Source organism: Lycorma delicatula, chromosome 10, assembly GCF_047948215.1.
Source record: "Lycorma delicatula isolate Av1 chromosome 10, ASM4794821v1, whole genome shotgun sequence".
Classification (NCBI taxonomy): Eukaryota; Metazoa; Arthropoda; class Insecta; order Hemiptera; family Fulgoridae; genus Lycorma; species Lycorma delicatula.
In genome coordinates this window covers 23329687-23342391 of record NC_134464.1, presented here as the reverse complement: position 1 = coordinate 23342391, position 12705 = coordinate 23329687, and the positions used below count along the sequence as shown (strand labels likewise).

The window sequence follows — 12705 nt, the reverse complement described above, 5'->3', positions numbered from 1 at the left end:
TAATTATAAGATGACATTATATAGCATTTAAAAAATATGTTAGGACAAATGCCACCACGTAAATAAAATGCTGATTTGTTTTCTCAGCTTATTTCACAATCTGCAAAAATTTTTAAAGTAAAAAAGTTCATACATTTTATAACTTTTATGTAAATATCTTTTTTATTTAAATCCTGTTACTGATGTCTTTTGATAAAACGTTTTCTTTTCGATTCTTTCGCATTGCACATGAAAAAAAAGATTTGTTAAAAAATAACACAGTTTTGCGCTAAAAACCAATAATTTTTAATTCTTCTTTAAATATCGACTTACAGTAAAAATTAGCCAAAAGAAAAACCAAAAAACTAGCAACGATCCGAAATCTTTAATCTCGAATTTTCAAAAAAGGGAATATTAGAAAAAGATTCAACTATTATTTCTTTAAATTTACAGCGCAAATTTTTTTTCTTCAAGCCGGTTATTATTATTTTATTTAACATTATTACATTTTCTACTTTTTACTTTTCTTTTAAATTTCTACAGGTTTAGAAAAACTGTGTCGCATGAAAATATACCGATCGCGAAAAATAAAAAACGCAACAAAAACAAGCATCTTAATAAAAATAATAAAAGAACATTTAAATAAACGGCGTGGATCCATTACCGCGCACAATTACGGATCCCTGAAATAAGGTAATCTTTATATTTTTATAACTGCATTTTGATAAAAATAAGAAAAGAATTGCAAAAAAAAGATGTAAATGTAATTAATACCACGAGTGAGGTAAAAATCATTATGATGCTGAAATAAATGTTACTTTTTTAACAGAATCTTGATAAATTTTTTTCTTGAATTATCGCAATAAAATGAATATCAAAACCAGGCTGTACATCAATAATCCACCGGGTTGGTCTAGTGGTGAACGCGTCTTTCCAAATCAGCTGATTTGGAAGTCGAAAGTTCCAGCGTTCAAATCCTAGTAAAGCCAGTTATTTTTACACGGATTTGAATACTAGATCGTGAATACCGGTGTTCTCTTTGGTGGTTGGGTTTCAATTAAACACACATTTCAGGAACGGTTGAACTGAGACTGTACAAGACTAACTCATACTTTATCATCCTCTGAAGTAATACCTGAACGGTAATCCCCGGAGGCTAAACAATAAAAAGAAAGAAAAGAAAGGCTATACATCAATAAACTGTAATAATCCACCAATAAGGTACATCGACGGCAAAATATGAAGTATATCCTCAAATCTCTGTGTAAACGATGTATTTTTCGTTTCAAAGTCTATTGCTTTTTTTAAAATACTTACAACAAGGGGACCCCGCCAGAGTAATGATAATCATCGAAATTGGCTCATTTGATGAAACGTTAGGTTTAAACACACATAACAGTTGATTTGAGAAGATATTCCGTTTTTAATGAAGTCGGTAACCCGAAATTTTAATATACTTTTCACAAACAACAGCCGAGAATAAAATTACGGCAACAAAAATAAATTTAAATAATTTACGCAAGACTTTATCGTTTAATTTTCTATACACGTCATTCAACTCCAAGTGCTATTCATAGTAAAAGCAGGCAAAAGGAGACATATCATCAAAAGAGATCTGTTTGAATGCGTTTTTATTTTGTCGGATACTTCATCCGTCTAAAAATCCTGTGTGCGAGCAAGAATTTTCCTAAGGAAGTTTCTCGGGTGAACGATCTAAGAAAGTTGCTTAACCAGTAAAGCCAAACTTCCTATTTCTGATTCACACACGCGCGCGCGCGCGCAAACAGTAGTAATGCTATTCACTTTAAACTAAATGTCGGTTACAATTCAAAATGTTTTTCCAACTCGTTTTAAGCAAAAGATCCTTAACAAATAAGACTGTAAATTAGTTATAAAAATAAAATATTTTTACGTTCATCGAGTCAGAATACCACAAAAAGAACAAGATATATATATTAAGACGATAATACGTACTACGCTAGTTATAAATTAACCTGCGGCCGGACGTTAAACGCTAACCGATCTTCACAAAAACATAACGCATGTGCAGCAGACATTAGCTTCTTTCTTTTTCCTGTTTAGCCTCCGGTAATTACCGTTCGGATAATACTTTAGAGGATGAATGAGGACAATATGTATGAGTGTAAATGAAGTATAGGTTTGTACAGTCTCAGTTCGAGCATTACTGAGATGTGTGGTTAATTGAAACCCAACCGCGAAATAACACCGGTATCCACGATCTAGTATTCAAATCGTATAAAAATAACTGCCTTTACTAGGACTTGAACGCTGAAACTGTCGACTTCCAAATCAGCTTATTTGGGAAGACGCGATCACTACTAGACCAACCTGGTGGGTAAGTAGACATCCGCTAAGCTTAACTCATCACACAATCAGCAGTCGCCATTTTGTTCTGCACCGCTTAAGCAGTACGTTGTGAAATATACAGGCGATTGATGCAACCCTCGACAGATAGAATGAAAGTAGCGTCATTCGCTTTTTGCAAACAAAAGGAAAATCTGTAGCCGAGGTTCACCGTTGACGGTGCGTAGTTTACTATAATTGAGTAATGGTTCTGCGAGAGAATTATACAGGAAATTTAGGGAAGGGGGCAACTAACGTGGACGACGAAGAAAGAAGAGGGCGAAATTCCATTGTGAGGGAAGATTCGTTGAAAAAATTGAACTTGCCGTTCGGGATAAACGCCGTTTAACGATTACTGAACTTCGTGAAAATGTTCCTCAAATTTCAAGATTTATTTTTTATGGAATTGTTACAGAGGGATAGTGTTTTTTCGTAAGCAATTTGCAAGACGGGTACCGAAGAGATTTACAAATCCCCACAAAACGGAGAGAGTGGGAGTAATATTGAATTTTCTTCATCAATACCGTAATAGGACAGTGAATTTCTTGACAATATTGTTACCGGGATATTAATTCAGTTCATTTGTGATTAGATAAAAGAACAGTGTAAACAGTGTATGCGCGCGCGCGCGTGCACACATACACACAAACCGAACAAGCCCAAAAAATTCAAACAAAAGAATGATGGTTACCGCGTTTTGGGATCGTAAAGAAATAAATATTGATGCGCAGTTACGAAGGGTAAACCATAACCACAGACTTTATTATGAAACTTTAACAAAAGCTTAGGGGAATCCATACGGCATAAGCGGTGAGGAACGTTAAAGGAGTTCGATTTTACATGAAAATGTACGACCTACACAGCCACTACCAATGAGGATACACTAAACAAGTTTAAGCGGCAGATTTTTTACCATATCCCTTAGTCCTGATTTTCACCTGCTCACAAGAAAAATTGGCTAGCTAATCAACACTTCAAAAACAATGATGAACTTATGGATGGAGTCAACAAATGGATGAGTGTACTTCGGCGGCTCCTTTTTTAAAGAGGTTATAAAATCAGCTTGTTACGATACAAGTGTTTAAATTTAGGCGGGGATATAGTCCCGCCTAAATTTTAATAGTAAAAGTAATACTTAATAGTAAAATAGTAATATTAGTAATATATGTATGTAACTTTTGAATATAGTAAACGTTTTTCAATTTATTTCTATTACTTGACCTTAAAAAAAGGTTAATATCTCTCGAATAAAATAAAAAAATTAAAGAATCGAATAAAATTAATAATAGTTTATATTTATTAATATAGATTAAGTCAATCGGATGGTTGTTCATAGAAACTTCAGTAAAGAGGATTTGTTTCGAATAACAACAATGCGTAGAATGCCGAATCTTATAATAAAATATTCTACTTTTTTTAGATATTAAAAAAATGATTTATGATCCGTTCTCAAATTATGCAAGAAATTTGAATTTTCCACAAAAAAACCTGAACCTAATTATATGGCTCTTTCACCAAAGTTACTTATGATACTGCAGTTAATGACCCAAAGAAACTCAGTTGCTAGATCAAAACATTAAAAAAAAGTAGACATATTTTCAAATCTGACATTTTTGTGGAATATGTGCTTTTATAACATTTGTAAAAGATTATCTCTTATGTTCTAGCTGAAAAAAAAAAGAAAACGAATTTTTTACATCTTCAACTTCAAGATGCAGCACCTCCTCTTACTTTTCCAATTGTCTTGACCCAATTAAAGGAAAGAAATAGAATATATTTTATTAACACAAATACTACGGCACCAAATCTCAAAACCAGATGTTAAACCGGTCCAAATGTAGAACAATAAATTAATGTAGATAAAATACTGAAACTCATAAGAATATGTGTACAGGTTTTATAAGAAATATTATATAATATTTTAAATTTTGAGGAGTTAAGTTTCTTATCTATATCAATATAGAAAATATTAAAAAATGTACAATATCAGTTCAAATTAAAAATATTTTCAATTTAGGTTAATGAAATAGTATAATTTATTTCATAATTTTTAAAAACAAATATATTGCCTAATTAAATGAACTTTATCACATAAAAGCAAGTGACACAACCAAACAAAAGTGTGTGTGTGTGTGTGTGTATGCGCGCGCTCGTGTGTGAAATAGAGACAGAGAGAACCAAACAAAAAAATGAATTAAGGACTAATAATTATTTTATAATTTAAAAGGAATACTGCAATCAGTATATAATAAATAAAGCAAAATGAACAGTTAACAACTTAATTGTTGAAAGACTAATAAAATGATGTGTGTGTGTGTGTGTGTGTGTGTGTGTGTGCGCGCGCATACATTCACAAAAAACAAACAAACAAGAGAGAGAGAAAGTATGCACGCACACGCACACACACACACACGGAACATAAATAATTTCAATAGGCTAAATATATTCATGAACAGTTCTTAACTTAATGTATACTGCTGCTAAATGTATCTGACACTGCTAGAGTTACAACACTAGTCTCATGAGCCTAAATGGCATGTTTCCTAATGTAAATAGGCCACAACACTCTCGGTGATTTTTAAGCTAACACAACAATAATATAGATCACTAAAAGGATATATCTTTGTCTTTTAACTTACTTTGGTTAACTCATTTCAACTAAAAATAAAGTAGAAAAGAAAAAAAAATTGTTTAAATGTCTATATATGTATATTTCTTACTTTGAATTAGCAAACAATCAAATTTAAATATATAAATTTGTATTCTGATGGAATACATCAGATGACATTTACAGTATATTTAAAAACTAAATAAAAATGATCCTTAGTCAGCCTTTTGTTCAATAAACTAATTTTCACTCCAAATTTTGTCTGGAACATCTTATTTGATTACTGTATGTGAATCTACTCCGAGTACTGAGTGACATGAAACATAACGAAATCACATTATCTTGGTTTTCACTATACCAAGATCTCTATAAGGATTGAAAATAATAAAAACATTTTTAAAAACTGCTGTGATCTTTTTTTTTTAAAAAAATTTGTTTTGTAGCATGAACATCATCTATGTAATTTATATGTATCATGAGATATGACCATGAACAGTTCGCACCCCAGAGAATATGGAGAATGAGAGCAGCTCTACAGAACACTCCACAATGTTCTGCTGCACAACATTCTGTGTAACACTATGCATACCAGATTGGATTGTAAAAACAATATGGATTTGCATTTTATCAATTAAAAATTCACAAAGTTCAAGAATTACTGCCTTGACATTTACATTACTGAGTAGAATTTTTCACAAAGTTCTAGAAATTATTGACAAATAACCAGAACTTTTATACATTTTCCCTGTGTCAGATGAGAACCACTTTCATTTAAGCAAGTGTGACAATAAACAGAATTTTCAGATGTACAGAAAAATCTGCAACTACTGCAACAACCTCTTTTACATAATGAGAAAAGTTTGATGTGGAGTGAATTCATTTGGGATTTTTGGACTGAATTTTTTTAAAATGACAATGAAGAACAGTAACAATAATATGTACATATACAATATACTTACAATAATATGCAAGTGATATGTGACGAAGGATAATTTTCTCTTAACAAAACTAAAGATAACACTGCTGATTTATGCTTGTTATGGTTTGAAAGATATAGTGCAATTACCTCATGGCACAACAATGCATATCCTACTCCATGAATGTTTTCAGAGTATGTCAACTTTAATAATGGTGATGTAACTAGGCCTTCAAATTCACTCGATTTACCACCAAGCAATTACTCGTTATGAGGACATTTAAAGTATAAAGTCTATGACTCGACCTCATAAAATAGATGAGTTAAAAGAATCGATGAAGAGTGTGATTCACAACACAATCCAACAGAAATGTTGAGAAAAACTATGATCTCATTCAAACAACATGCAGAGACTTGTGCTGAACGATGGAGCCCGTCTTAGCGATGAGACTTTTAAAACGTAGCAGTCAAATAAAATGTGTTTCTATAGGCTTTCAAATTATGTATGCATTAATATTTAAATCAAACAAAAAGTTATTTATTTTGAAATTTTAATTGTTTAATTCAATTCTGCCATGCCCTGTAAATGGGAAAACCATCCCCTATTTACATCTGAACTCTACGGACATCTTTAACTCAGTTAAACTAGTTATAAATACCAAAATTAGTGATTAATTATTACAAATTCTGTTCAGAAAATAACTGAACATTTTCAATTACACACCAATGGAGATATTTAATGAAGTGCAGTTGGCATTGTGTTCCACATAACCTCCTCTGTAACCACATGTTCTTGGATTGTTGTGTATAACTCTAAGTGTCACTAGTGATTTTTGTAATGTGTGATTTTTAGAAGCAATAATACAATGTAAAATTTTGCTCGAGACTGAGGAAAACTATCACAGAAATTTTTCAGCTTTTGAATCAAGTTTACAGAGATGATAATCTGGGTAATACATAATGTTACAAATGGTTTTAACAATTTAAAAGTTGTCATCATTTGATTGAAGATGACCCTCAACCAGGAAGGTCTTGGATTACAACCACAATCAAAAAATCAACGACCTGGTGCATGCAAATCGGCAATCGACTGAAAGAGAATTTGCAGAAGAGGTTAGCATCTCAATTGGATCATGCTGTGATATTTTGACTGAAAAATTGAACATGTATCAAATTGCAGCAAAGTTTGTTTCTTGTTTGATGACAGAACAGCAAAAAGAACATCAAGTGGACGTTTATTGGCAACTTCTTGAACAAGCCAACGATGAAGAAACATTCATGCAAAGGATAATAACAGGAGATGAAAGCTGGGTTTACAGTTATGACATTGAGACAAAAGTTCAATTACCACAACGGATTGGGAAAGGATCTCCACATCCCAAGAAAACACGTCAGTCACGATGCAATGTCAAAGTGATTCTCTGTGTGTTTTTTTTAAATTTTAATGGAATTGTGCATTCTGAGTTCTTGCCTCAAGGTGAATCATTGAATCATGCATACTAACAAGGTGTTTTACAATCAATGGTTACATGAAAAAATTCTCAAAAAGAAACCAGAGTTGTGGGGAGACAATTCATAGTACCTTCAACATGACAATGCACCCGCACGCTCAACTTTGTCAATTCTTTTCGTGCCAAAAATTAGATGACTGTCTTCCCTCCGCCTGCCTATTCATCAGACCTTGGTCCTTGCAATTTTTTCTTGATTTTGAAATTAAAATCATTGATGAAAGGATGCTGTTTTAAGACTATTGATGACATTAAAGCAAATTTGTCACAGACCTTAAAGGCCATTTCAAATGAAGCTATCCAGGAATACTTCGTGAAATGCAATCACTGGTGGGAAAAGTATGTGAATAGAGGAGTGGAGTACTTTGAAGGGAACAAGGACAAATATTCTGTAATATTAATAATAAAGATTAAAAAAATAAAGTTCAGTTATTTTCTGAACAGACCTCTTATGTCATTTTTCTCTTTAGTAACGGAATAACGTAACTGTCGCCGATATTGGAAGAGAGTAATATGACACAATAGAATCTGGCATGATTTCAGCATAATCTTTCTTGAAAGTAAAAAAAATACATCTAAATATAAACCGTCTGTAATTGTTATGACATCATAAAAGAAAAAAAAGCAAACATATTTTTAAAAAATCCCTGGAAAATAATTTTACTGCTTTTGTTTTACATCAACTACTTACACTGAACAGAATATTATTTCAGTTCCACATATCATCAATACATCCATCATGTATTTTTCTAATGTTAATAACTACAAGCACGTAAATAGCCCAACATTAACCAGTGATAAACCAGAGAACTCCCATATGAAAAATATTTAACATCATAAAATTATTAAAACAAGAAAAATTTCTATTATGAATGAAAACAAAAACAATAAAAATAAAACACCTTGATTATATAACAAACAGTTTTTTTGACACGTACAATTAACACAAATACTTTTTAGAATTTCTTTTTAATTACTTACTTTAAAGTAGAACTTCTTTTAAAATAACTTACAGATATTTAACATACTTTTTATTTCAGAAGTTTACCTTATTTTGTCCAATCTTTGCCGTTTTCATTTTTTAATAACAAATTTATTTAATTTCTGATGTAATATGTTCTAATACAATCAATATTTGATTCATACTACCTTCCTTTCCATTAAACTTGACTAATTTCATTTTATTTTAACAATAACGTTTCAGAAATCAAATTGTCAAATATTTGAATAGCCAGTTATGATGATGAGGAAGATGAAAAATATAAGTAATAAAAAGATGCTGACGCAGCAGGGTTCCTACTTTTAAATAATGATGAATACGTTGTGCAACTGAGTAAAGAAACTTGTGCTAGAGAGTGATTTTAATGAAGCTTATGAAGTAGATGACATCAATATTAGACTTATTCATAGTGAAGCTTTCATTCATAGTGTCAAGACTTTGCTCCCTGTGTATAAACATCAACCTGAATCTTGTTTTTATGATGCTGCAATAAAAAGATTGGCAATTATGCCAAACAACTTTCTTTTGTAGAAAAAAAAGAAGAATTTTCAGTAGCCTAATATTAAAAATGTTTTTAAACTCTCTTCAGTAACCTTGAATTTTTTTCATGTCACTGAAGCAGTTTTCTATGTAGATGTACAGTCATCTTCCATGGTCACTGAACCTTAACATTTCCATCCATTTCTTTATCTTGTTTTTTTTTTTACCACCTCTTTTCACAGACCAAATACGCTAATTTTCTTTGATTGCATCATTATTGTTTTACTTTAATTTTTAACTACATAATAAGAATACAACACCTTCGCTATTAATAAATGATTACCATGAAACTATTAGAAAATTTAATATTTCATTTATCGGATCATAAATATATTACCTACATAAGGTGGGTAAATATCTTGGCTGAGGTATAAATTTCATGGAGTCAAGGCTTCATTATTTTTTTTTAAAACTCGTCAGTAAAAATATACTTTATTATGATTTGTGTGAATTTAATTGTTATTTCAATACATAAATAAATAAATATATATATATTTCCAGTTAATTCTATGTACTTTTTATCCAAAACTACATTTAATAAAATTAAATTAATTTTCTAATCTAAAATAAACAATTTTTTACTTTAAATTTTTTACAATTAAATTGTAATGATGGTTTGTTTAATTTATATAACAACATAAGGCATTTTGTAGGTATCCTAATATTTTAAGAATTAAATGATGATATACAGATAAAAATATTTTAACAAATTCATTTTTGTAAATCTGGAAATTACAATAATAATAATAATAATCATTTTGACAACGATGACGATGATGCTGATAATGTATACAGCAAAATTTATAATATTGAAATAATAATTGGGGGAAAATGAAAATAACTTGCCAAAGTGGCAAATATCATTTCTGATTTCTTTTGTTCAATTTTGAGTCCGGCAATATTATATTAACTCGTCTTTGGCCTTTGGTTTCAAGCATCAGTACATTATGCTGCTTATAAAAAAAAAGTTGCAAGTTTCATTCTCATAGCAATAAAGATATTTAAATATAACCTTGTATTTACTGCTTTACCACAATTAATTTAAATGTTCTATTATTCTCTCCACTTTGACAGCTTATGTTAGAAAATGTGAACAAATAAAAACTTTAACCGACCTAATCCAAATTAGTTTAAATTCCTTACATTCTATTATTGTATTTTAAAATTTAATTTTCAACACATCAATACTGTTCAATATTCTTCAAAATTCACTTTCTGTTTCAAAATATTACAATCTAGCACTTTTTTATTCTTGGATTGTTACTCTACTCAAATCTTTCCTCAAACTCATTCAGTTAGTTCTTCTATGTATAATTTAAAAACAAACAGAGATAAACAAAATTCTTGTCTCATTCCTTTCTATATTAAAACTTATCTTTTCTCAACACAGAAATCTTACGAAAAAATTAAGCATACGTTGTACGTATTTAAGTTAAGTACGTACATTGTACGTATTTACATAATTAAGTTACGTAAATAAAAGCATACGTTGAATGATTAAAATATTTTAAAATCAGAAAACTGTGAAGAGTCATAAAAATGTTTGTTTCAATGATATAAAGCCTAATAAAAATTATAAATATCAATATTATTATTTTCCCTCTTAACGGATGATACATTTTTTTAAAAGAAGTCATTACAAATTGCTCACAGGAAATAATAATTCATTCACTTACAAAATATTATTATTTTCAAATTAAAAGTTGAAAAGGAAATGTAAGGGAGAAAGTATTCGAACTCCTTCAAGCGTTCAGATGTATTCTAAATTCTTCCATCCCTAATCCTATTGTTTAACACAAAACAATGATGATAATTGCATCTTTAATTGAAACAGACAAACTCCAGGCAACACAATACACAATAATAATAAAAAACAATATAACGGTAACAATAGTAATTTCACAATGTAACAAGTGAATGTAAAGAATGGTGGCTACCAAATCTAATGCTAGTCATCCTTCAAAGGTCAACGATATGGTAACAATAGAATGTATGACAACCGATTCAAAATTACCTATCTAATAATATAAAATTAACATATAGACACAAAATAAAACAAAAACAGTCAATCTGACTTGAGTATGAATTATTGCATTCATGTTTCATTACGTAGTACTTTAACTATAAAACCACTAAAGAATAAAAACAGATGAGAAAATTTTGTGCATTAAATGAAGTAATAATACTTTTCATAAAAAATATAATACAAGATTTTGTGCAACGATCAGATAAATCTATAAATTGAAATTAAGAATGTGTTAATGAAATGGCTGTAAATATTTATTAATATTGTAAGTAAAACAAACTACACCACTTACAGTTTTATATCTCTGCCTTTTCATCAAGACACTTGTATGTGATATAAACAAAAATATTTCGTGTGAAGTTATCAAAATTTCTTTCATTCATTATTTTATCTGTAAAACGTTTTAAATACTTATTTTTAAGTAACTGCCAAAAACATTACTTAAAAAAGTAAATAAAGCAGATTCCAGCTCAATTAATCATATGCTTTCATCTTATAAGTAAATTTGAATTAATAATAACTTCATCCTTGTTTTTAAAAATCAATTTTTTCTTGTACAATTATCTCTGAAAAAATCTGACTTGGAAAAAACTTGTTAAAACTCATATTTTTATGGGTGGGACAGCTTTTAATGAAAACAATTGATAACTTTTCAATTATATTTCCAATGATATTATTTTTGAAGTTCTATATCGTGTGCATAAATAAAAACTTCATAAAATCTGACCTGACTGATATCTGTGTTTTCAGTATTTCTACCCATTTCCTCATCCAGTTTTTCAGAAATTTAATAGAATCAATCATGCTATTATATATTAAATTTCTGTAAGTTAAACTGTATCCGAGTTATAAAACTAGAGCTTAACATACATAGAAATGCTTACATACAGAACTTTCTAAACAAGATTTTTAGTGTTTCTGGACTTAAAAAAAATTGCCAAGAATTAATCAGCATTAAGTTAGGTGTTTTTTAATGATATTAAATATTTTCTAACTACTACATAATACAACAAGCAGGGATATAAAATCCACGTACCATACATACAAATTTGAAGGCTTTTTAACAATAATTGGTTGTTGTTGTTATAGGTACAAGAGTGGATGGGATGGACAAAAGAAGATATGAATGTCCAGCACGGTTTGTACGTGTCGGTAACAGCTGTTATTATTTAAGTGCCAACATGGCTTCTTGGCGTGATGCACATTTCGCATGTGCAGATATGGCGAGCCAACTGGCAACACTTGAAAGAAAATGGGAAGATAGGAACATGAGATCGTTATTAAAGAAGCCTGAAGCAGGTAATAAACACCAAATTTTCTTTTAGTATAGTACCCACGAAAAAAGCTAGTATCAAAATTTTATTGAAACTCAATTTCATGGATAGCTCATTCCAACAACCCAAAATATACATAATACTCTCAAATTTAATGATTTTAATATTTGCTTTAAATATCTGCCTGGCCTAGACATTACAGGTTTTCAAAACTAAACTGGCCTAATATTCTAATATATGATAATAATATTCTAATGTACTGCTCTAATATGGGCAAATGTATGCCAATACTCTGTTAGTATGGCAAAAACGTAAACGACTACAAGAAACATTATTCCAGATTGCTAAGTATAAGAATCTTTCGAAATTATTTTCATTATTACTCGTGCATTTATGCATTTATTTTTACACTAGATTAATTTTTTTTCAAATAGCTCCTTTATTCCATGGAAATAGATTTTATATATATTGTAATTATATTACATAAGTC

The 12705-nt window shown here is 30.0% G+C and overlaps 2 protein-coding genes across 3 annotated transcripts in view; one reads left to right on the top strand and one right to left on the bottom strand.

Moving 5' to 3' along the window:
- Window positions 1–12705, bottom strand: part of barc (RRM1_TatSF1_like and RRM2_TatSF1_like domain-containing protein barc) — a 181421-nt gene that overhangs the window by 134787 nt on the left and 33929 nt on the right. The window lies entirely within an intron of this gene.
- Window positions 1–12705, top strand: part of LOC142331494 (galactose-specific lectin nattectin-like) — a 95134-nt gene that overhangs the window by 79972 nt on the left and 2457 nt on the right. Inside the window, exon 2 of the mRNA XM_075377441.1 lies at window positions 12031–12240. Coding sequence (XP_075233556.1) covers window positions 12031–12240 — 210 coding nt within the window. The remainder of the gene's footprint in view (window positions 1–12030; window positions 12241–12705) is intronic.